At 48.3% G+C, this 26,580-nt stretch overlaps 1 protein-coding gene across 1 annotated transcript in view; it reads right to left on the bottom strand.

Annotated features, from left to right (window-relative positions):
* LOC112114879 (protocadherin Fat 4) overlaps positions 1–26,580 on the bottom strand; it is a 190,395-nt gene that overhangs the window by 42,947 nt on the left and 120,868 nt on the right. Inside the window, 2 exon segments of the mRNA XM_029913746.1 lie at positions 22,576–25,028; positions 25,129–25,351. Coding sequence (XP_029769606.1) covers positions 22,576–25,028; positions 25,129–25,351 — 2,676 coding nt within the window.

Below are 26,580 nucleotides of genomic sequence, written 5' to 3' on the forward strand. Positions count from 1 at the left end.
CAGGCGTTATGGCCAGAATCTGCATCCACTGCTGTGACTTTGGTGACCATGTAGCCAGCGGGAACAGACTGGGGTATCCTTTGGGGCGCTGCGACCTGGCTGCCAGTGACCGGGTGCAAAATGACCGGGGCGTTATCGTTCTGATCCAGAATAAAGACGTAGACGGTAACATTGGAGCCCTGAGGAGGAGACCCCGAGTCCTGCACAGCCACGGGGATTTGCAGCACCTGAAGCAACTCGAAGTCAAAAGTGCGCTGCGCGTAAACATTGCCATTGTCCGGGTTAATGTGAACGAAGGAAGAGGCAGGCGAATCCTGGATCTGACTTCCCGCTATAGAGTAAGTAAGGCGGGAATTTTCTCCCTCGTCGGGATCGGAAGCCGACAAGGTGCAGAGCAAGGAGCCCGGGGGGTTGTTCTCTCTCAGGAAGGCGTTGTAAGAAGTCTGAGAAAAGCGAGGGGGGTTGTCATTGACGTCCGAAATGTTCAGAAGTATTGTGGTCCCGGTGGTCAGAGAGGGGGATCCTGCGTCTCTGGCAGTCAGCTCAATGGTGTATTGAGAGACGGATTCTCTGTCCAGCTTCTCGCGGGTGATCAGCGCATAGTGGTTTTCGAAGGATTTAATTCTGAATGGCAGGTTTGGTGCTATTCCTAAACTCACTTCCCCATTGGCACCCGAGTCTCGGTCTCGCACATTGAAAAGCCCCACCACGGTCTCCAAGAGGGTGTTTTCTGGCACTGGGTTCACCAAGGAGGTCAGCAGGACCTCTGGGGAATTGTCATTGACGTCTTCTATTTCCACCTGGAGAACGCAGTGGCCTTCCATTTCCGGCACGCCCCTGTCTCGGGCTCTTACGTGGATTTCATAGAAACCCGCTTCTTCGAAATCCACAACTCCCTGAACGCGGATGGCGCCAGTGGGGGGATCCAAATAAAACAACTTCCGGACGGAGTCGGAAGTGTGAACGGCAAAGGAGTACTGTACTTCTCCACTGGGGCCCTCGTCAGGGTCAGTAGCATTGAGTTGAATAAGCAGAGTGCCCACAGGGGTGTTTTCCGGCACGCTGACCTTGTAGACAGACTGGTCGAACACAGGTGCATTGTCATTGATATCCACAACAACCACGGTTATCTGCGCAGTGCCTGACCTGGCCGGATTTCCCCCGTCAACGGCAGTCAGTACCAGCTGGTGTTCTCGCTGCTCCTCTCGGTCCAGGGCTTGCTCTAGCACCAGCTCCGGGAAGAGTTTGCCGTCCTTGAGCTTCTTCACATTCAGTGAGAAGTGCGGGCTGGGGCTGAGCCGGTAGGCGCTGACAGTGTTGGTCCCCACATCCGGGTCCTGGGCACTCTCCAGAGGGAAGCGCGCAGCCACGGTGACGGACTCCGCTATCCTCACAGTGCGCTGGGCATTGGGAAAGCTGGGCGAATTGTCATTCAGGTCCAGAATCTCAACCTCGAGGCGGAAAAGCTCCAGGGGCGTTTCTATGACGACCTGCACCGGCAGCACACACCCCGCGCTGGCTCCGCAGAGGCTCTCTCTGTCTATCTTTTCATTCACCAGCAGAGCGCCGCTGGCCAGGCTCACCGCAAAGTACAGTCTGCTCTCCTCCGAACCCAAGCGCAGCCTGCGACCCGAAAGATCCGCCACCTTTAAGCCTAGATCTTGAGCCATATTCCCCACCACTGTTCCCAGCTCCGACTCCTCCACCACTGAATAGCGAATCTGCCCAGAGACCCAGCCCCAGCCGCACAGGGAAAGCAAACTCAGTACTTGCCATTTCCAAGCGGGTTGCCCGGGGCTTCTGGGCTCCATTTCTGAGCTATCCTCTCCTAGAAAGAGTTTTTGTCCTGTCCCGGCACACAGGAGGCACCGGGGTCTGGATACGAGCTTCTAAAATCCCCGGTATTCCCCTCCACAGCTGATAGAACGGCGCCCGGGTTTGCCTAGCTGCAGCAGCGATTGTTAGTCACTGAGTGGAGGGGGTGGGATGGGGGAGGGGAGCTGAATCATAGCCACAGCGCCGGAGGAAAGGGGGGGGGGTACAGAGAGGAAGAGCAGATCCCTACAGCCTAGATCAGCACCTCATTGGATGACAGCTCTATCCGCTCTCGGCCAATGACAACGCCTCCTAAACACTTAAAGCTACAGAGACAAGAGCCGCAAGCCAGCGTCAGGAGAACTAACTCCCCCAGAATTACATTTCACAAGCGTTAGTCAGTGGTTTTGGCAGCTAAATTTAGCAGCTCAGATTTTTGTTCTCAAGGAAACAGCACGTCGTGGAAGCATACAAGGTACAAATCCTCATTATTTTGCTTTGGCAACCACGATCGTGATTTCAGCTGTCACCCATCTCATCGCAACAAAGGACAAATCCTCAGCTGTGATTAATGCAGAACCCTGGTCTCTGTATACAGTGTTTTCATACGCTATGAAAAGGTATTTGTTAAAGCCTGATGAACCCTCCACATCAAACATTTCACCGGTTTGGCGAAATATCCCCAATATCATTTTGAAACCTCAGGGTAACCAGATAGACCAGAGCACTTTCTGAAACACCTCGCAACTGCCACCTTTCAACACAAGACTTAGAAATCTGTCAGGGACTCCCAACACTATTGCGATAATTTACCCCCAAAAAGAGTAGAATGTTCACATTTACCACACTATTTTGAGGCCTCGCCGTGTATTTTAAAGACACCAGGCAGATTTCCAGAGACACAATCCATTGTGCACTTTTTAAAAGCTGCTGTACAAGGACAACAGTACAGTTATTACTTCTATGCAGGCTGAGAGAAATACCTCGCCTTCTTCACCAGGAACTCCAATATTAATCCCTCACTCAAAACCAAAGAGTAAATAGATGTTTTCCAAATCACAAGTCATCTGAAATAAAAGCAATTAACCAACATGCTAAGGACATCACAAGAAGACATTAACTCAAACACCAAATATGTAATTGTCTCTCACTTCTCACCTCACTGGGATCGCTGAGGTTATTGCTGGCCAGAAGAGTGTCTGCGCTGTTGATGTCCGGTTGACTAACGGGTTTTGCAAACAGGTGATTGCTCCCCTCTGATAATGGAGTCTGACCAGGCCTTTGGAGAGGACATAGAGAAAGAAAATCTCCCCCAAAGGCAGTGGGGAACTCCAGTTTCTCCTCCACGCTCTGAAGACCTCTATCAAAGTGTCTCCCCGCCTGCAGGGTATTTCCTCCCTTTAGATAAGTAGTCCAAGCTGCATCCGAGTTTCTGGCTCTTGCATTTCTAAGGCACTTCACGGCTAAAAATACGCAAGTCATAGCAGAGAGGGCTGAGATTGCTACCAGAGCAATGATGAGGTACACTGTCAGGTGGGGAAGGCCATCCTGTTCCAGGTTAGACCTCTTGAAGTTTGCTGAGCTCCGGTCAGGGTCCTGCTCTATGTTTATGATCACAGTGGTTGTGATAGACATGGGCGGCTCCCCACAGTCTTCGACAACAAGGACAATCTTCTGCGTGGGGGAGTCTTGTTCAAGGAGAGTTCGGGTAGTTCTAATCTCCCCGGTGTATGGGGAGACTTTGAAGAGGCTTGGGTCTGTGGCTTGCTGCAGTTTGTAGGAGAGCCATGCGTTCCGCCCCGAGTCTGCGTCCACAGATGTCACTTTGGTCACGAAGTGTCCCGCCTGCGAAGAGAAAGGGACGGACTGCTGGGCCAGGAACCCCTTCCGAGCCACAGGATAGATAATCAGAGGAGCGTTATCGTTCCGGTCTCGGATGAAGACGGAGACAGTCACGTTGGTGCTGAGAGGCGGTGACCCGCCGTCCCTGGCTTGTATCTGAACAACTATCTGTTTGATTTGTTCATGATCGAACGAGGAGCTGCTGTAGATGGTCCCGTTCTCGGCGCTGACATAGACATAGGAGGAAACGGGCAGCCCCTGCACTGTACTATCCACGATGGAGTAAGACAGCTGGGAGTTCGGGCCCAGATCGGGATCAAAGGCGGACACGGAGCAGATGGGAACGCCCAAAGCATTATTCTCTGGCACCTCCGCTTGGTAGGCAGGCTGGGAAAAGCGGGGTGGGTTATCGTTCAGGTCCGATATGTTTATCAGGAGGTTGCTCTGGCTGGAAAGTGGCGGCGATCCAGAATCTGTAGCTGTGATCACAACCTTATACTCCGAGACCTCCTCCCGATCCAGCGGGCCGCTGGTGACCAAGGAGTAGTGGTTCCTGAAGGACGATACGATCTGGAAGGGGATGTCTGCCGGGAGCTGCAGCTGAACCTCTCCGTTTTCCCTGGAGTCTCCATCACTTACACTGAGAAGAGCCACTGCCGTCCCCACTGGCGCGTCCTCTCGAACCGTGGCTGAGAGCAATGTGAACCTAACGCTAGGGGCGTTGTCGTTGACATCCTTTATCTCCACCAAGACGCTGCAATGGGCGTCCATAGAGGGAGAGCCCTTGTCTTTGGCCCTCACATCGATCTCGTACACTGTGCCCTCTTCATAGTCGACATTTCCCAGGACTCTCACCTCTCCGGTCCTTTCCTGAATGCTAAACAACCGCCGGATTTTCTGGCGAGTGTGGCTGCTGAAGGAATAGGCGATCTCTCCATTTGTCCCCTCGTCCTGGTCGGTGGCATTTAATTTAATCACCATAGTCCCCTCCGGCGCATTTTCCAGCAGGGTTATTTTGTACACGGGCTGACCAAAGACGGGCGGGTTGTCGTTGGCGTCAATAACGGAGACAACAATCTCAGCAGTTCCGGATTTAGCAGGAAGCCCACCATCCAGTGCTGTGAGCACCAGCCGATGCTGCTCCTGCTGCTCCCTGTCTAGCGCCTTCTCCAGAACCAGCTCGGGGTGTTTTCTGCCGTCTTTAAGATTCTTCACACTCAAGGTGAAACATCCAGGAGGGCTCAGCCGGTAGATGCTGACGGAGTTGGCTCCAAAGTCCAAATCTTCTGCAGGCTCCAGAGGGAACCGCGCGCCTGGTGCTGCGGACTCGGCAATCTCCAAGCGGGTGAGGCTAGTAAGGAACGCCGGAGCATTGTCGTTCACATCCAGAACCTCCACTTCCACGCGGTGGGAGGCCAGCGGGTTGGCCAGCAAGATCTCCAGGTACAGCAGACAGCGCGGGCTAGAGCCGCAGAGCCGCTCTCGGTCTATCCGCTCCTCCACCACCAAGACACCAGTCTGCGCCTCTGCTCTGAAGTGCCTCTGAGCCGAGCCGGGCAGGATCTGCAGCTGTCGGGAGGCCACCCGGGCAGCATCCAGACCCAGGTCCCTAGCCACATCCCCAACAAAGGATCCCGGGGCCAACTCCTCCGGGATGGAGTAACGGATCTGTGCCGCCTGCCCCCCACCCCGCAACGGGAAGAAAACCAGAAGCAAAGCGCCTACTTGCCATTGCAGGAACCCCCTGCTCTCCATCGCTGAGCCCATGGCGCAGTCCAAACCGGGAGAACCCGCCCTGCCTTTCCCGGAGCTCTCTCCGCTCCGGCACAGCCGAGGCCACTGGGTGAGAGCAGCGGCAGGCGGCGAGTTTCAGACCCTCCAGGCTAGCAGAGCGGCGCAGTGCCAGCGTCCCTGCCTTGTTTCCCGGCAGAGCAGCAACAAGCCGCACTTCTTCTGGCCCGGAGGAAGGGGGTGGGACAGTCACACTGTCAGTCAGAGGAGACTCGATCACCACCGCAACGGCAACATCTGATTCGTGGAAGAGAATCACCCACGCTCCGCTTATAGGCAGTGATGGGGAACGCTTAAAGGGCCAGCACGGCTAAGAGCGATAGGAGGCAATTTACCAACAGCCAACAATTGCACTCGGCAGCGGATGAACTGAACTGTAAGTAATCACTCACCGAAAGCTTTTAAAGCGTTTTACCTTAGTCACGGGTATCGGTTTGTTCCAAAGGCCAGATTTACCATTCACAATCTGGGAAATTGCACATTTCCTGCAGACCGGTAAATAAACAAGCGAACACTAACATTAGTGATATAAATCATTACCAAATTAAACGTCATTCCTCTCACTTGCGATCATTCTTAGTTCGTTTAAACGCTATGTGAAGATCGCGCACAGAGTATTCTGCTAAACCCTTGTAAAGGATGCAGCTGGAAAGAATGGGAAGGGGTTATAATCATCTTTTACTGTTCTCCTTTAATCCCCGGTTGGGAGCTAGGCTCATCCACACGCTCTGATCCATATGCCCCAGGAGTTCTATCATCTCTCCCTGCAGCTGAGGAGTTGGGCCACCCTCACCTCGATCAAAAGTGCTTCTCACCTCTTTGGTCAGGCTCATGTCTGTTGACTGGCAGGTTGGGTTGGAAACGTCCCCCGCTGGAGATATATTGAAAGGTTTCAACAACCTGAAGCTGTTGCTCCTGGAGACTGAAGAAACAAAGGATCCGTAGTAGTGAGTCTGGGGCATGTGGGCATTTCCCCCTACGTCAATGAATTTAATAGGCTCTTCAGCGCCAAGTTGTGTGCGGAGAATTCCATTGGAGTGTCTGACTTCCTCCCGCCGCCTACTGGACTGTCTAATACAGGAGCAGCTCCCTCCCCAACAGCTATAATCACAAGCACTGTCTCTGCAGCACCTGGAGAGCAGGCAAGGAAGGAGGCAAAGGCGATGACTGAGATCGCTGCCAAGGATAGAATCAGGCACAGGGTCGAGTGGGACTCGTTCTCTTTGGCTGTGGAAAATTCTTTAAATTCAGGGAAGGCGTCAATAGAATTGTCTTCTATGGAGACCATAAGGGTCAGGGAGGCAGACAGAGGAGGGTCAAGGATTATAAGATTTGGGGGCAAAATATCTCCGTGAACTGCGTGGGCGGTTCTAATCTCCCCGGTGTAAGGTGATACCACAAACAGGCTAGGATTTGGGGCGCTGATCAGTTGACAAGAAAGCCAGGCGTTTGGGCCCGAATCTGAGCCCACAGCCGTCACCTTGATCACCAGTTAAGCGGCGTCGGCAGAAGGAGGAAGGGTTTGCGGAGACACAGAGCTGGCTTGACCCGCGGGTATCCAATGGCAGGGGTTATCAGTGAAGTTCAGAAGGGAGAGGCGAACAGAGGCGCTGCCACAGAGACGGGTCCCCCAGGTCTCTGGCCTACACCTGGAGTTGGAGAGTTTGCGTTTGCTCGCGGTCAAAGGAGCGGAGGGGGTGGACGCTGCCGGTCTGGGAGTTGATGGAAACGTTCGAGCAGATGGGTGCTTCCTGTGGCTGGGTGTACACCAGGGAGTAGGAACTGAGCGAGTTCTGGCCTGAGTCTGGGTTCGACGCGGACGCAGGGAACCCCAGGGCGCCGGGGGCGGTGTTCTCCTTCACAAGCACCTCGGAGGCAGATTCCAGGAACGCGGGCGGATTGTGGTTCACAGAGGAAAGGTTTCTCGCCAAAGCTCTTTCGGTGGAAAGAGGCGGCGATCTGGAAGCGGCGGCAGTGACTGTGATTGCGTAGCCGGAACACGCCTCACTAGTCAGGGGAGCTGCAGTAACCAAGGAGAACTGGTTTCTCAAGAAGGATCTCAGTCTGACGGGCAGGTGCTCAGCGATGCGGAGAGTCACTTCTCCATAATCCCATAATCCAGATCTTTGGCGTTATTGAGCGCTGCCACAGCCTCCAGCTCGGCGCTCCCGGGGATGGGGCCCAGCACCAGGGTCAGTCTGATCCCCGGGGCGTTATCACTGACATCCTGCATCACTACATTAACGCTGCAGCGCCCCTCCGTGGGAGGCGATCCTCATCTTTCGCTTTGATGTCAAATTCCTAATGTCTACCGGTTTCCAAATCCAGCCTGCCCAGCAGTGTGACCTCCCTGCTTTGGGGTGCACGGTGAACGTGGCCACTGAGTAAATCACAGAATATCAGGGTTGGAAGGGACCTCAGGAGGTCATCTAGTCCAACCCCCTGCTCAAAGCAGGACCAATCCCCAGACAGATTTTTGCCCCAGATCCCTAAATGGTCTCCTCAAGGATTGAACTCACAATCCTGGGTTTAGCAGGCCAATGCTCAAACCACTGAGCTATTCCTCCCCCCTAAATGAGATACAAAGAGCTGAACTAAGTTGTCCAGGATCACTCAATACCCAAGCAGGAAACAGAACCCAGCTCCTTTAAATCCTAGGCGGCAGGATTATCAATTAGGCTACACTACCACCCCAGGTGATGTAAACAGGTGATGTGACCCTGTCTGGGTCAGTGGCGTGGAGTTGGACCACAAGGGCTCAGGTGGCGTTCTCTCCAGCAGGCTGACCCTTTAGGCAGACTGATCAAAGAGCGGATCATGGTCACTGGCGTCCAGAGCAGAGACCCTGAGTTTTGCTAACCCGGATCGTGGCGGGCGGCCCCGTCCAGAGCTGTTAATACCAAGTGGTATCGACTTGTTTCTCTCTGACTAAAGCCCCACCCAGCAGCAGCTCTGGCACGAGACTCCAATCGCTGCGCATCTTCACTTCCAGAGCAGTGATCCTTGGGGCTTTGCAGCCCATGACGGAATTACCGCCGAGATCAGGATCCCGTGCTTTCTCCTGCGGGATCCGTTGTCCCGGGGACACTGGCTCCCTATTCCTAAATCCAGTTCTCTTTTCAGAAAGCTGGGAGGATTGTCCTTAACTCTGCGATCTCCACCTCTGCTCGGTACATTTCAAAGGGAACTTCAATCACGAACTCTTAACTGCATAACGCAGCTAGAACTCAGCCCACAAAGCACCTCCCAGTCGATTGGATCCTTTATAAGCAGAGGCCCGCTTCCCAGATCCACCTGAAAATGCTGCCTGTTCGCCTCATCAGAGACCTGCAGCATGCGAGCCGCCAAGGAATCAATATCCAGCATCAAATCTGCTGCTATATTCCTCACAAAGGCGCCCTGCTGGGATCCCTCTGGGACAGAATATCGAATCTGCCCAGAGATTAAATCCAAATGGCAAGAGAGAAACAGAGAGAGAAACGACTTGGTCTTTTCCATTTATTGCCCTGGCTTCCGTCGCCCATTTCCACCGTTGGCTGCTGGATGCACAAGCTGGTATGGCTGAGGGTGCAGATCCTTAATAATGATTACGGAAAAATCTAACCTGCAGCAGCCAGAGCGAGGTTTCCCTTCCTGCTCCTGCTTTCTCTGCCTTTGCTTGGCGAGCGCTGGAAGGGTTACGTTGTACTTTCTGGGGTAGCAGAGTTGATTCAGTCTCATTTCAGCACCTCATTGGCAGACAGCGCCACAGGGACTCAGCCAATAACCACAGCAGAAACTGTATTAAAGCTACAAGGTTAATTTTTCATTGCTTTTACATATGTAATATTTCCTGCTCCCTGCCTCCAAGACTACCAAATAATGTATTTCCCACCCTATCATTTTCAACACTCTTGTGTTTTTGTGTAGAAAACATATGTGCATTAATGTATATGACTCTCAAATTATATATAACACCTGTCCCAGAAACGGTAGGCTCTGATCAGTTCAGGGATTTACCACGTTGTCTTATTCCTCATGATCAAACAATTCTATGGAACTGAAAGCTCCTATATTATTCTGACTGCACAAGGGTTAATTAGTAAGAACAACGGAAATAACCTACAACACTCAAACTTCTGCCAATTTGTTGCTTACTGAGGTGCAAAATGAATACCATTTCAAGTATTTAAAAAACCCAAAGCAGGTGGATTTAATTCTTGACTTCTCATTCAAACCGGAGTCTACAGCAAAAACCTATCCAACCCATTCAAATGCAGAAAATAACTGAAATATGTAATCACGGCCTATTATATACCCAGAGGACAAACAAAGGCAAATGTTATACCCCCGATCTATGTATGGGGAAAATAAAATTGCATGGAAAATGAGAAAGACAGTGAAATATTATACCACAATCATATAGTCACTGCATTTGTTATTACGTGTTAAAATACAACCACAGATTGTGTTAGTATGAAACGGTTGGTATTTAGTGTTCTTGAAAGTCCATTCTCTAACCATTATAATAGCTTAAAATAAAAAAAATCAGTAAGAACACATGATATGGCACTAATTTCTTACATAACCAGTAACTGCACCAAGAGCAAGTTCCTAGGGAACGCTACTTGTTTTCAGAGTCATATTTTTTAGATGAAATCACATACAAAATTATAATAGTCTAATCAATACAATATCAGGTGCTATTAATTTAGAAATAATGAAGATGTAATACTACACCATGGCAATGAGATGTTGTTCTAAAGTATAGGATCCAAGAGCTTCTTTCTCTGACTCTGAGGCACCTCACTTACCCACCCACCATATTGATACAAAACCACACTGGGGAGATTCTAAGACTATTTGCAAATCTGCAGAGTGAGGACTGCCCTTATTACCCACTGACCACAGTGAAAGCTGCGGGAGTTCAGAACGTTGCACAATTATGAGCCCTAAGCACTTGGATAGTGATTGGGAAAAACATTCGCTTCCAATACAAGATATTTGATTCCCTTTCAAAGGTGCAGAGTAAACCTCTCGCCCACATTCTTACTATAAAGTAAAATAGAAACAGCTAAACTAGATTAGCCGAGGAAAAGTTACAGTGGGCCTTAGATTAACTTTAGCAGCCTCTGGAGGTTTCACATGCATCTCACAAACCAAGACTTCAACCACTAATGTGTATAAAGTCCTAATACCTCCCCCACAGTGGAGCGATTCCACGGTCTCTTGAGGCAGAACACTGAATTAAATATACACTTGTTCAACGTGATTACTTTAATGAGAGGTATCCCTGGGATTCCTTTATGCCAACCAAAAGCTAAGGAGCATTTACATCTTGGACATCTACTTCCGGGAGGACACTGGACAAACTATGACACTTTTCAAAGTCACTTAATTTAGGGAATAAAACATGGCGGAACGGTGGGGATTCGTTATTCCTGCCGTTCAGGAACAGCTCACTGAATGCTGAAACAACACAGAGGGACATAAAGTCGCGTTGACCGCCACAGCTGCAGCAGCCAGGTAAAAGCCAGTGGTTTGTACCTATCTCGAGCTGAGAACTGACCACACATTACCGAATACATGTGAGAGGGCTACATTACCTCGCCGGGAGCGGGACACCTGCTAGCTGTGTCTATTCTCTGATGATATAATCCGGGCTCGCAGTTTTTCACAGTGTTCTGCTCGCTCCCAGTGGGACTGGGGGCGAAGGGCTTTGTGCATAGAAGATCACTCTGGCGGGAGTCCGTGGTAAGATACACCTGCTGGTAGAAGTTCGGAGGCACATATCCACCCCGGACAGCGTCTATGCGGGTGAAAGGCCCCGGCGTTCCGTACAGGGAGCTCCTGGAGGAGCTGAAAATCTCCTTCGATTGCCTCCATTTGTAAACTTGAACAATGCTCACCCCTATGACCGTGACAAAGAAGGCCACGGAGACCAAGATCACAGCTAGGATTAAATAGAAAGTCAACTGCTTCTTTTTGTCTTGTGTGGGGGACACATCAGTGAGGTCCGTCATGGCCTCCTTAGCAGTCTCCGCTACGGCTATGGTGATGGTCGCGCTAGAGGACCGGGCTGGCTCCCCATGGTCTTTGACCAAGATGACCAAAGTGTGCTTAGGAGCATCGCCCTCCAGCAGCTGGCGAACGGTGCTTATCTCCCCGCTGTGCAGTCCCACCGAAAAGAGGCTGGTGTCGGTGGCCTGAAGAAGGGTGTAGGAGAGCCAAGCGTTGTATCCCGAGTCCGCATCCCAGGCCACAAGCTTGGTGACCACGTGCCCGGCGCTGACTGTCGGCGAGATCATCTCGAGGTGCAAGGAACTGGCGTTTGGAGGCGGGTATAACACGCTGGGCGCGTTGTCATTCAGGTCCGTAACAAACACAGTGACAGTGAGCTTGGTGGCGAGCGCCGGGAGGCCGTCATCGCGGACATGCACTGTTATTCTGAACTCCATGATGTCTTCGTGGTCCAGGGAGAGCAGGGCACAAATGGTGCCGTTCTCCGGACTGATAGAGAAATACCCGCCAACGACATTGCCCGAGGGGCTATTTTCCAGGATGGAGAAGGAGAGGCGAGAGTTCTGGTTCAGGTCTGGATCCCAGGCACTTACGTTAAATATTGGCGCGCCAGGGAGGTTGTTTTCCGCCACATACACCTGGTAGGAGAGCTGGGGAGATTTGGGGGGGTTGTCGTTGATATCTGACACTTGCACTAGTATCTGGCTTTCCGCCCAGAGTGAGGGCGATCCCGAGTCCCTGGCTGTGACGGTGATGTTATACTCGGACACAAGTTCCCGATCCAAAGCTGCTTTGGTTTTCAATGTGTAGTAATTCTTCAGGGAGGAACTGAGTGTGAAAGGGATGCCAATGGGCATGAAGCAGTTTACCAGACCGTTATCTCCAGAATCCAGGTCAGTGACGCTTAGCAAAGCTATCACTGTCCCTGGGGCGGCGTCTTCAGGCACCGGGCTGTATACTGACGTCACTGTGATCTCAGGGGCGTTGTCATTTACATCAATGATTTCCACCAGTACTTTGCAATGAGCCACTCCCGGATTAGAGCCCTTGTCTTTAGCTTGTATATAAATCTCATAAAAAAACGTTTCTTCGTAATCCAGAAGCCCTTTGACCCTCAGTTCTCCAGTAGCGGAGTCCAGAGCAAAGAGCTCTCTCACTTTGGCAGCGGTGTGACTACTGAAGGAGTAAACTATATCTCCATTGGGCCCCGCATCCAAATCAAAGGCGCTGGTTTTGACCACCAGAGTGTCTGTTCGGGTGTTCTCCCTTACGCTCGCCCGGTAGGTAGTCTGGTTAAAGACCGGGGCATTATCATTAGCGTCCAGAACATCAATGTGGATGTGCACACTGGCAGACCTCGGAGGGCTTCCCCCATCCAGTGCTGTGAGGACCAGCTGCAGTTCTGGTTGCTCCTCCCTGTCTAGCTCCTTTTCCAGCACCAGTTCCGCATATTTGCTGCCATCCCCTCGAGTCTTCACATTTAACACAAAATGCTGGTTGGCGCTGAGCTGGTAGGTCTGCAAAGAGTTACTCTCCACATCCGGATCTTGCGCGCTCTCTAGTGGGAAGCGCGCTCCAGGCGCCACTGACTCACTGACTTCCAGCCTGATTCGGCTGGCCGGGAAAGCTGGGTCGTTGTCATTGATGTCCTGGATTTCCACTGCAGCGCTGTATAGCTCCAGCGGGTTCTCTAGCACAATTTCAAAGCCCAAGGTGCACGGAGACAGCGTCCCGCAGAGTTCCTCCCGGTCTATCCGCTCCTTCACAAACAACATCCCGCTCTTCAGATCTGCCTCAAAGTACCTCTGGCTGCCTCCAGACACCACCCGGAGCCTGCGATCCGGCAGCCGCTTGAGCTCCAAGCCCAGATCAGCTACCACATTCCCCACCGAGGAGCCTTTTTGCGTTTCCTCGGGTATGGCATAGCGAATTGCTGCGGAAGCCCACTCCGAAACGCCAGACAAAAACAACAAACTAAGTACTTGCCATTCAGTTACCCAGCGGCTTCTTCCAGCAGCGCGTTTCATGTCACTGTCGGGCAACTTCTTAGCCAGGCGTTTGCACGGTCTATTTCCCTTAAAAATCCTCAGCTCGTCCCTTCATACTGAGACCCGGTAAGTCCCTGGACTGGGCTATGTGGCTGAGATTCGGGCATTGGTTTCCGGCACAGCTCCCGCTCGGCTCTCACTGTCTCTGCCTCATCCCGGTTCACAGCAGGAAGGGCCGCCAGATCCCCAGCTCCTTCATTGGCCAACAGCGGCACACAGAGTCCCAGCCAATAACTGCACGGAGAACTGCTCCAGCAGGCTCCCTACTACTGCGCGTGCGCAGTCCAAGGAGCGTTGTCTAACTTGTCACATCGCTACCCAGTGGTCATGGGAACGCGGTGTCACAGTTGGCGTTTAATACAAAACTAAACACGTCAGAAGAAAACGCATTTACCCAGGCACATAGGAATTTGGGATTTAAGTGGTTTCGCACTTCTGTGTATGTCCTAGGAAGGCACATTTCTTAGAGCCATAACACATCGTATCACAGCTCTGAAAGCCAAGGAAATATTCTCCTCCTACTCCTACATGCTGATCTCCCACTGACATAGTGTGGATCAAAACAAATCATTTACTTAAACTAGATATCTCATCAGAGAAACCAACGAAAATATCATGTCAGCCTAACCTCATAGAGCTATTTTTCCAGGTGGGACAGAAAACCACACGCAGGCAGCAGCAAAGGGTAAAAATAAGCAGGGGCGATGAAGTGAACCAAAGCATTTGTAGTGCGCAGAAGACAGGTCCGCTTATAACAAGGAATGAGAGACGCCAGTGGTAACGGAGCGTGTGGGAACAGGAGGCGAGAGGTACAGCACAGGGTTGAGGGGTCACTAACAGGTGTGTGCAGGGCAGGGGAAGGCGAGGAGCAAGTGGCTTACGAGGTGGAAAGGACAGTGGGAGGCCACAGAGGAGTGGGGTCGGGAGGGAAGAGAGGCAGCAGAAGTCCCGTTACAGTCACAGTAGCGGGGACATGGAGAACCAGTGAGAGCAACTGCTATAGCGAGGAAGGTGCTCCATTGCGGGCACATTCCTCGACTTTGCCTGTCTGAACTGGAAGTGGAAATGGATCAATACTATCGTACATGCTATTTCAGCATCTTTTCTGAGCGGTTTCAAAGGGGCACATCTTAACCGAGCTCCTGCCCCTCCCCTTTCTCGGATGACTTCGCCCCATTGAGTCTTCCGGAAGACTCTGCAGATTTTAGTTAGAATGACGCGCTTGCTTCGAACGCCACATGATTTGACTGTCAACAAACCAGCAACTACCACGTGGGTAGGAGGATAATAACGATAATGATGGGCCAAATTCTGCAAAGGGTCTCGCACTGGACGCTCCCTTTGACTTTAGGAAGCCAGTCATCGTTCATAGCCAGGGGGAATCAACCGGCCCAATAGTCTCTATGATTCTCATCTCCTCCCATTGGTCTCTTCGCAAATGACCATTTCCGAGCTACACAAAACGCCAGAATATAGGCGTCTAGGAGACGTTCCTAGCACCTGCCCTGCCCCCCTTCGATCCAGACAGTTATAATCACACGACAAACAATATAGCAAACCGAGGTGAAGACTATGAGGCAAGCTCACAAAAACACAGGGATTCCTATTTAACTATCCCGATATGAATTAGGAGGAAAGGTTAAAGGAATTAACTGACTTAGCCTGAATAAGGGCAGGAGGGGTGATCACTCCAGCAGAAAAGAAAGCTAGCTTAAAACTGCAAGGAGAAATGCCCATAAAAGGGGGGCATATCTTGCAGTTGATATCTGTCCTCTCTCTTGCTCTCGGTCTATCTGTAAACCTTAGGTTTTCCATTAGCTTCCGTCATCCTACCACCCAAGAGGTAAAGTCATCCGCCAAGGGTGAAGAGAGGCAGAAGCACAATCATTGAATATCGGATTTGTGTTCCCAGCACTGTGCTCCGGTAAGGTGTTGGATAAGGGGCTGTAAATAGCCTAAAAGCACCTCCACACGTGGAGGCGGGAAGCAGCTGGCCCCGTACAAATCAAAGCAATAATTCGGTAAATTGGACCGAGGAGTGGAATGGGTATTGCAGAAAGCGGGGTTATGCAAAACTGCAACCTTGCAACCGCAGAGCGGTGGGATCTTGTGGCAATGTCACACTTCTCACCCATGGCGCACATACAGCATTAAGCAGTAGGCAGGTACCTCAGGGCTGGCTGGCAGCTTTCATCATGTGGGTACTTGGCAGTTGACCCTGGCTTATTTAGTTTATGCTTCTGTTGCCTGTGAAGCCCACACCCAGGGATGGGCAGATGGGAGCCTGCGGTTCTGCCTTCTGCCCTTTGGCCAGACCCTCTTTTCTGGGTTCCATGCCCCTTTTCTGTGGGTGCGCCAGCTGTGTGCACCTGTCATACTGAACTGGCCACATTTTACTCCCAAAGAGAAGCTACAAATCATCCCCCTTTTCATGTAGGCTATCCTCCTTTGGCGGATAAGGTATATTACCTTTTCTTTTTTCTTGTCTATTTGCCATTCAACTGAGGGGATGATTGGACCAAAGACCTCTGAGATGAGGATCATCCCATTAATATTCAAAGGCGATTGTATCCGAAGGAAAAGGTCTGCATAAACTGGCCATTAGGAGTAAATAATACATTAAAAAAAAAAGGTGGTGGTGGGGGGGTGGGAGGATGAATTCAACTGGGAAACCGAAGAGTAAATCCCTGCCGGAAAAGGAGAATTTAAAGTGGAATCCTTTGCTTATTGAGGTAATCATGGCAAATTATTTGGAAGCCATTCAGGATGAGCTTAACGACTACATATAAGGAGTAAGATGCAAAAAATATACCTCACAACATTTTCAACTGCAGAGACCTTAATGGAACCCCAAACTTCCAATCCCCCACTCACTCCCACCGATTTCCATCTCAACTCTAACTGCCAGTCCTCTATTTGCCTTTGTCAGCCAGAGCGCCTGGTTTCCTCACTTAAATCTTGACCAACATAACATAGTTTGAAATCTACTGGTGTAGAGTGAGTGTCCGATATTTGGGCTAGATAATCTAATTCAGCTGTTCTCAAACTGTGAGCTGGGACCCAAAAGTGGGTCCTGACCATCTGGTCCGGCTCTACTGTTTTTGCCGCCCCAGGCAGCGCAGGGGCAGTCAGTGTGCCATTAGGGTGGCAGGCGTGTTTCCGCGGCGGCGGCAATTCGGCGGCAGCTTCTGTCTTCAGCCGGAAGACAGAAGCCACCGAATTGCTGCCGCGGGCAGCTGCACATAGAAATTGCCGCGGAGTTGCCGCCGCCAAAATGTGCGTGCCGCCCTAATGGCACACGGACTGCCCCCGCCGTCCACGGTGGCAATTCGGCGCACTGCTTGGGGCAGCAAAAACACACGGACTGCCGCCCCTTGCAGATTGCTGCCCCAAGCACCTGCTTGGAATGCTGGTGCCTGGAGCCGGCCCTGCCAACCATGTTTTAATGGGGTCACCAGGGCTGGCTTTAGACTTGCTGGGGCCTGGGGCTGAAGTCAAAAGTCCGAGTCCCACCACCCAGGGCTGAGGCCAAAGTTTGAGGGCTTCAGCCTTGGGCAGCAGGGCTCAGGTTACAGCCCCCACCTGCTTAGGGCTGAAGCTGTCAAGCTTTGGCTTCAGCCCCCCATCACAGGGGTCAAGGCTCGGGCTTCGGCTTTGGCACCCCTGCCCAGGACAGAGGGCTTGGGCTTCAGTCCCCCTTCCCGGGATCTTGTAGTAATTTTTGTTGTCAAAAGGGGGTCGCGGTGCAATGAAGTTTGAGAAACCCGGATCTAATTCAATAGGCCATTTGCAAACTGATTAACCCCATCATGATACAAAAGGTGCACCAGGATCATGTTACTGTGCTACCACATTTTGGACCAAATTAATCTCTGGCTGCCTTTTTGTTTATTTTGATATGGTATTTTTTGTTAACAATAATTTGTGATTTTATTGTCTCATGATTAGAGAGTTAGTTTAATTATGTGTCAGAACAGAATTACTGTAAGTAAAGATATCAATACAATTAGTACCTAAAACTGCAACATGTAATTATGTAATCATGATACTGCAAAAAAATAAAATAAAATCAAATAAACTTGAGCAGAAAATGCAGTACAAAAGGCATGATAAAAAAACATTAAAGTTTTGGCAATTTCCAATGTATTTTTCACAAATTACTTTGCATCACAGAACTAATCAATAATGAGCAGCCCTCAGCAGACCCAGGATGAATGCAATTCTAGATGTTCATTAGCTTACCTGAACCTTATCTAAACTATTTGAAGCTCTTTAGGCTGCAAAATTTGGCTGGAAATTTACACCTGGGTAAAGTGGGTATGAAATACTACCAATGCTGTCACCAGTGCAAATGACTACACAACAGAGGATCAGACCCCTTGTACTCATAGGCTTTCACATGTGCTTTCAATTCCAGGCCTGAACAGAAAGCAGAAGTGAAAAAAAAACTATCTACATATTTCAAAAGCTTTAGCATTAATTTTGTTTTAAACATGGGTGATGGATGAGGAAGTTAGTTTGCCCACACTTGTTCAGCTATTTTCTTTAATACCTACAAATCTGTTTTGAACACTAAACTCTGTCAAAAGTGCATGAAGCAACTTTGATCACAAATACATTTGTTCGGTTCTCACTATAAAGTGAATTAACTGATATTTAAAAAAAAAAATCCCCCACCACACACACAAACCCACAAATTAGTTATCCATTTACACTTTATGTGAAGTTTATGTTGGGAATGAATTTTTACTACTGACACGCAAACCCTTGGAAACAAGGTGTCTAATGGAAATGATGCACCTTTAACTCTGGAAGGATTACCTGCCACAGGTATTTTATGGTCCTATGTACAAATCTTTACAATAGTCTGTCCACTGTCATTCTTCCCTGAAACAGATAGTCAACTACTGTATTGAAATTTTAATTTCTCTTACTGTAATCTACCTCTGTCTCTTCTAGTTATACTCACATCCTTTCTTATAGGCCTCTCTGCAGACAACTTGCTGTTATTTCCCCCCCCAAAGATGACTTAAGAGAGAGAGAACCAAAGTTCATCACAGTCACCCCTTTCAAAGTAGACTTGAACGTTCTCACCATTTTTCTGCTCTGGTACAAAAGATTTAGATGGTACCTCAAGTAAAATTGATGTTGGAAACAATAAAATATCCTGACTTTATAGAAACACCTTTAACTATTTTTCAAACATATTTATGGCAATTTCTTGACTTTTGTTTACTGAATAACAATTTTCATTTCCAAAGTATATACTGCAATTATGAAAAGCACCTTTAATCTTAATATATATACACAAAAAGAACAATTATTCAGTAGCTTTTCTGCATAATATCTATAGAACAGTGGAAGTATTTCATACAATTATGGTTTATACCCATTTATTAAATGCACAATCACAATATTTCAAAAGTCTGTATTTCGACTGAATGAGGGAGGTGAGCTCTAATTCTTTCCAGTAGAAAACCCCATACTCAATGTTCTTTATCTCTATTTCTCATTTAAGTTTCTAAGCTCCTGAAAGTCTACCACGTGAGCTAGCAAGAGGAAGAGGAGTCTAATTGTACAAATTACCTATAGATGAGAAAGCATGCCATCCCAGACCTCAGTACAAGCTCACATACTGGAATACCAGCAGAACATATCTTTCCTGCTCCCTGTGCCATTGTGGAGGTATTTTGATAGGTGGATATCTGTAATACAGAAGCTTAGTGGGGACACAGCGGTATGTTTATATCAATCTGCCACATAAAATGACTTCATAGGTTTTTGCTATCATCTAGGGCACATACCGTATTTTCATAAATACCAGCTTTCTTTTCATAGAATCATAGAACCATGGGGTTAGAAAGGGCTGCAAGGATCATCTAGTCTAACCCCCTGCCAAGATGCAGGATTTGTTGCGTCTAAACCATCCAAAACAGGTGGCTATCTAGCCTTGTTTTAAAAACCTCCAGTGTAGGAGCTTCCAAAACCTCTCTAGGCAGTGTGTTCCATTATCCTACTGTTCTTATAATTAGGAAATTTTTCCTGAGATTTAATCTAAATCGGCTATGATGGAGTTTGAACCCACTGCCTCTTGCCCTACCCTTTGTGGCAAAAGAGGACAATTTTTCTCCATCAGCCTTTCATATTTGAAGACCGCTATCATGTCCCCCCTTAATCTCCTCCTATCCAAGCTAACCATACTCAGGTTCCACCAGCCTTTGCTCAGATGGCTTGCATTCCATCCCTTTGATCATATTTGTCCCTTGCCTCTGGATCCTTTCCAGTTTCTCTACATCCCTTCTATACATTGCTGACCAAAACTGGACACAGTACTCCAGCTAATGCCTAACCAGCACCGAATAGAGTGGTACTATCACCTCCCATGACTTGCATGCTATGCCTCTTTTAATGCAACCCAAAATTGCATTTGCTTTTTTTGCAACAGCATCACATTGTTGACTCACGTTGAGGCTGTGATCCACCACAACTCCCAGATCCTTTTCAGTTGTACTGCTGCCAAGCCAGTTATCCCACATTCTGTGCTGGTGCATTTGGTTTTTCTTCCCTGAGTATAGCACCTTATATGTGTCTTTGTTGAATTTCCTTTTCTTGTTTATAGCCCAGTTCTCCAGTTTGTCAACATCCCTTTGAATTTTAGCTCTATCATCTAAAGTGTTTACAACCCCCTAGCTTTGTGTCATCTGCAAATTTGATCAGTATGCTCTCTATTCCTACATCCAGGTCATTAATAAAGATGTTCAATAACACAGGACCCAGAACAGAGCCCAGCGGAACCACACTTGCGACCCCCTTCCAATCTGACATCATTCCATTAATAGTTACTCTTTGTTTGCCGTTGCTTAACCAATTATGTATCCACTTAATGATAGTTCAGCCACCCCCACATTTCTCCTGCTTTCTTATCAGAATGTCATGTGGCACTGTGTCAAAAGCCTTGCAAAAGTCCAGGTATATTATGTCCACTGCATTCCCTTTTAACATTTTCATCAAAGCCATCATCACAATTGTCTCTAACTGACAAACTTGGCAGAATCAGCAAGCAAGACAAGTCCAGACAGAGCCATGGAGACAAAATTACCCTTTCATCCCCAGATGTGCTCCTCCAGTTCGCAGCTGGAGCACATTGATGGGTATGGCATGGGGGGAAATGTCCACTTCTGCTCCCCTGGGTATGAGGATGAAAAGAGGATTTGAGTCTCCAAGACTGTTGTTAAGCACCTTTCACAAGCACTACAATCTGTTCAAAATTGTAAAAGGTAAATACATTCAAAACCACAGAAACTAAAATTCTAGCTGAAACAGCGCCTTGAATCATAGAATATCAGGGTTGGAAGGGACCTCAGGAGGTCACCTAAGTCCAACCCCCAAATTAATTAATGGAGATATCCTGTCTCCAGAAGGGACCTTGAAAGGTCATTGAGTCCAGCCCCCTGCCTTCACTAGCATGACCAAGTACTGATTTTGCCCCAGAACCCTAAGTGGCCTCCTCAAGGATTGAACTCACAACCCTGGGTTTAGTAGGCCAATGCTCAAACCACTAAGCTATCCCTCCCCCCATATAGAATATCAGGGTTGGAAGGGACCTCAGGAGGCCATCTAGTCCAACTGCCTGCTCAAAGCAGGACCAATCCCCAGACAGATATTTTCCCCAGATCCCTAAATGGCCCCTCAGGGATTGAACTCACAACCCTGGGTTTAGCAGGCCAATGCTCAAACGACTGAGCTATCCCTCCTGCCCTTTGCCTGCCTTAATGATGCACTTTGGACACAAGTCCCACTGGGACTTGCTCTTAGATCCACTGCCCTTGCCGAATCCTTGGCCCTGAGTACAGAGTTTTGCAATACTCAGTGAAGTCGGGAGTACATAATATAACACAATATATATAATATCACAAAGAGGAGAGGGTCAAGAGTCTTAATTTAAGGACACCTGAAGTAAAGGGAATAAATTTAGAAAGTTAATCTCAGGTTAAATATTAGGAAAATGCTAATGAGTGTAAGAAAGACAAGGTGGGTGAGGTAATAACTTTTAGTGGATCAACTTCCGTTGGTGACAGAGATAAACTTTTCAGTTTGTGTAAGATCCAAAGATCATCTCTCTCACCAACAGAAGCTGGTCCAATAAAAGATATTGGGGGGAGGGATAGCTCAGTGGTTTGAGCATTGGCCTGCTAAAGCCAGGGTTGTAAATTCACTCCTTGAGGGGACCATTTAGGGACCTCGGGCAAAAATCTGTCTGGGGATTAGTCCTGCTTTGAGCAGGGGGGTGGACTAGATTACCTCCTGAGGTCCGTTCTAATCCTGATATTCTATTATATTACCTTACTCACCTATCTCTCTAATATTCTGGGTACAACACCACTGCCTTATAACAATATAGGTATAAAGACATTTGAAATAATCTGCTAAAGTAGATTGTGGAATTACGTCATCTGAAGATGTTCAGGGCTGTCATATGACACATCTAAAATAGGTGCATCTGAAGAAGTGAGGTTCTTACCCACGAAAGCTTATGCTCCCAATACTTCTGTTAGTCTCAAAGGTGCCACAGGACCCTCTGTTGCTATCTAAAATAGGGATGCTTTAGAGAAAATATTGGCACAATACGGGGGAATGGTCTAACCTACTATAGTTCCCTTTGGACTCGAATAATTCCCTGACCGCAGACTTTCCACCACTAGAGACTGAAAGTGTCTGAAATAGTAGTTGGTCCCATACAACAAATAAACTCGGACATATTCTTTATCGAAAATAGTAAAATAATCTATGAAAATGTTTTACATAAAGGACACTGAGAACCTTCCATCTATTCTGAGAAGGGAAACATTCATTTCTCCTATATCATAATGCAGATGATGCTGATCAGAATGAAACTGAAAAGTTTAACAGGATTTTCACTTAACTCTTATAACACTTGTTTATGCGGTAAAACTTAGATCTATTTGCAGTCTACATACTTGCTGCAGAATTACAGGGAAGCATTACCCAGGAAACTTTAGATTACTGGTAGAAATATTCTCTACGTTAGCAAGACTTGCATTTCATGAAGGTGTCTCACCTGTGCCAGGCTGTCAGAGCTCAGGTTTCCCCTGCCAGACTCATTCCCCATGCCAGAATCCTCATCAGAAAGGAGAACGTCGGTCAAGGCCTTTTCGCCCGGTTTGAGAAAGGTGAACTCGTTCTGCCCGGAATCGGCAGCTAAGCACACCTCGTAGGAATAGGGCAACTGCAAGGTCCCATTGCTGTAGTTGCAGGAGAATTTGGGGCCGAGACTAGAATACAGATCCGGATAGTAAGATCCAAAAACTGGGGGAGTTCTAGGTCTCCGACATTTAAAAATTAAAACTGATATCGCTGTAAAAAAGAATAAAAACGAAATCAAAGCTAGAGCTACCACCAAAATAATAGTAAAGCCAGACTGAGATTCTGAGTCACTCGATTGGTCGCTGATTTCCGGAAGAGCCTCTTGGAAATTCTCAGCAAACACCAGGTTGAGAGTCACTGTGGAAGAGAGAGGCGGCTGCCCGTTATCCTTCACCAGGGTGACCAGCCTGTGCTTCACAGCATCTCTGTCCGCAAAGGCGCGGGCTGTTCGGATCTCCCCGCTGTGCAGCCCCATGATGAAGAGCGCCGGTTCGGTGGCCTGGAGCAGGTGGTAGGAGAGCCAGGCATTGTGTCCTGAGTCAGCATCCACCGCCACCACCTTAGTCACCAGATATCCTGCCTCGGCCGAGCGAGGGACCATCTCGAACAAGGCGGAGCCATCGGCTCCGAGGGAAGGGTACAGGATGCGAGGGGCGTTATCATTCTGATCCAGAATAAACACCCTGACAGTGACATTGCTGCTGAGAGGCGGGGACCCGCCGTCTTGGGCCTTCACTTGCATTTCAAACTCCCGGAATTGCTCGTAGTCGAAGGAGCGCTGCGCATAGATAGCTCCGGTCTGGGAGTTAATGGAGATGTAGGAAGAGAGAGGCACCTCCTGGAGGTTGCTGCTCAGGATGGAGTAAGTGACTCGGGCGTTCCGGTCCAGATCCCGGTCTGAGGCTTTTACACTGAAAATAGAGGCCCCCGAGGGATTGTTCTCTGGCACATAGGCGATGTAGGAAGGTTTCTCAAAGACAGGGGCGTTGTCATTGATATCCGAGATCTGCAACAGGATGGTTTTCTGGGTGGAGAGGGGGGGAGTGCCTTTGTCTGTGGCGGTGATTGTGATATTGTACTTCGGGGTCCTTTCCCTGTCCAAGGTGCTGTCTGTAAGGAGCTTGTAGTAGTTATTAGAGGAGGATATTATTTTAAACGGCAACTCGTCTTGGAAATGACAAAACACGATCCCGTTGTCTCCAGAATCTTGATCGATTACATTGATCAGAGCTATCACTGTCCCGGGCACTGAGTCTTCGGGAATGGGGCTGGCCAGGGATGCGACTGTCACCTCCGGGGCATTGTCGTTCTCATCAAGAACCTCAATTTCCACTTTGCAGTGTGTCACTAGTCCGCCTCCATCCTTTGCTTCTACTACCAGGGTGTAGTCACGTGTCTCCTCAAAGTCTAAGGGCTCCTTTACAGTAATTTTCCCGGTTTCTGGGTCCAGACTGAATTTCTGACGGGCCTTTTCTGGAATGTTGCAGAAGACGTAGCTGATCTGAGCATTTGAACCTTCATCGTTGTCGGTGGCTTTAACCTGAAGCACTAAGGAGCCCGTCGGTGTATTTTCCCGCAGGCTGACTTTGTAGAGCTCCTGAGTGAAAACAGGGGGGTTGTCATTGGCGTCGGTGACATTAATCCATATCTGGGCGGTCCCAGTTCTCTGCGGCTCTCCCCCATCCACAGCCGTGAGGATCAAGTGAAGGCTGCTCTGGCTCTCCCGATCCAGGGGTTTCTGCAGCACTAAATCTGCATATTTATTGCCATCCCGGCTCTCTTTGATTTCCAGGATGAAATCCTGATTGGGGCTCATCTGATAACTCTGCAGAGAATTAATCCCAACGTCAGGATCTTCAGCATTTCCAAGAGCAAATCGAGCCCCTGGCAAACTGGACTCACTGATTTGTAGATCGATGCTGTCTTTTAGGAAAAGCGGGGCATTGTCGTTAATGTCCTGGATCGCGACATTTATGTGGAAAACATTCAAGGGATTTTCCAGCACAGTTTCGAAATTTATGATGCAGAGTTGAGATGTCCCGCATATCTCCTCCCGGTCTATCCTGTCATTCACATAGACGTTGCCACTTTCCCCATTCACGCTGAAATATTGCTTTTTAGCTGCAGAGACAACGCGGAGCTTCCGGTCGGGCAGTTCTCTCACACTCAGCCCCAAATCCTTGGCGAGATTCCCCACAAGGGAACCTTTCGCCATTTCCTCAGGAATCGAATAACGACTCTGCTCCGAGACCGCCCGGCAAAACAAAGCGAATAGGAAGAGAAACAGCAGCACCTGCCGTGTGACTGCCTGGCCCGGCTCTCTGATTTCCATCCCAGTCTCTGTCAGCTTTACTCTCTCCTCTCTTGCTTTATTTTGATTACGTTAGTTGTTCGGAAATCCCATCAGGCTGAAGTAATCCGCGGTAAGGGAGAGTAAATTGAGCTCCGATTGTCTGCTTAACGGTACGTTGTGCTCTGAGGAGATTCCTTTTCATAGAGAGACGGTGGCTGTCTCCCTGCAGTTTCCTCTGCGATCTGCGCTGTATGATGGAGCAATCGCAGCGCAGGAGGCTCCAGTGGATCTCCGGCTCCAGCCCTGGCTCCGCATTGGCCAACAGCGGCACTCCGAGTCTCAACGGGAGAACTGCAATAGCAGCGATCTTATCAAGGCGCCGACACAGCTCTAGCGACTATAATGAAAGAATTCCCCCTTGCCAAACACTATTTTCTAAGTCTGTAGCATTATAACATTGTCAAATGTGAACAATTGCATCTCCAGTTAACTGTGGACTTCATAGTTCTTTTTGGTATGAGTTTATATATACTCAAGTTAAAGTATACCAAACCGCTATTTTATGGGGAATGGAATAATGGAACAGTGGGAAGGGTGACTGTGCACATCTTTATCTACAGAGGACTATTATTGAGAAGAGGAAAGAACGTTCTAACAGTTACAATTGTTTCCACATATGGAATCACAATTCCCACACACCCACATTTCTGTGAGCTCCAACAAATAATAGTTCTGAAAATTTTGACAGAAATGTTTGAATATTGTAAAAAGAGAAGAGTACCTCGGTCTAAACTTGTGAGCAAAACAAATTTTGAGTGGTTTACTTTAAGGTCCTTTTTGTCCGCTTAAAAAATTCTGGTTTTCCTGTACAACAAACAAACAAAGAAAGGGGGGAAAAAGAGAAAACCCTCCCATTAAACGAACACTGCATATACTTCTAAAAGCTAAGAAAAAGGCCTGTTGTGGTAAATTACAATATATTTCAAAAGTAGGCTCAGTTCTGTCATTGAACCAACCCCAGGAACACAAATGTTACCAGAAGAACGCTTATGTGTTCCAAACATGAAACGTTCTGAAACCATGACCATGTTCCTGTAAAATCCCTGTATTCAAAGGCCTTCCCCGTGATGCAAAAATAAATTAAATAATCAAAGATGGCAACATAAAAAAGAACAAAATTATCTATAACTATATAACCACAACTCCAAAGATATTTCATTCACTTATCTCTGTATTAATGCAAATGGTTTACAAACACATAATACTTATTTAATAAAAGAACTTAAGAAATTTTAGAATCTATTTTCCCTATATTAATTAATAAAACTGTAAAAGCGTCAGTACAGTATGTCACTATACATCGTAATTTGTTAAGGCTCAAAATTAAGACACAACAACATTATTATTGAGGAAAATATTAAAAATCTTGATTTAATCTATTCCTCTTTAAAAGCTATGTTGTCCTAGATTAACAGTAATATACTTTCTTGAAAGCTAAATTTCTAACAAAATAATCAGCTATGCAGGCACGTGTAATCTTTCCGGCAAAGAACACTATTCCACACAACTGAATAAAGATTTTGTCAGGCAGCTCCGGCTCTACTGTTTTTGCCGACCCAAGCAGCG

This window comes from Terrapene carolina, unplaced genomic scaffold, assembly GCF_002925995.2.
Source record: "Terrapene carolina triunguis isolate 2854851 unplaced genomic scaffold, T_m_triunguis-2.0 Scaffold838, whole genome shotgun sequence".
Lineage (NCBI taxonomy): Eukaryota > Metazoa > Chordata > Testudines > Emydidae > Terrapene > Terrapene triunguis.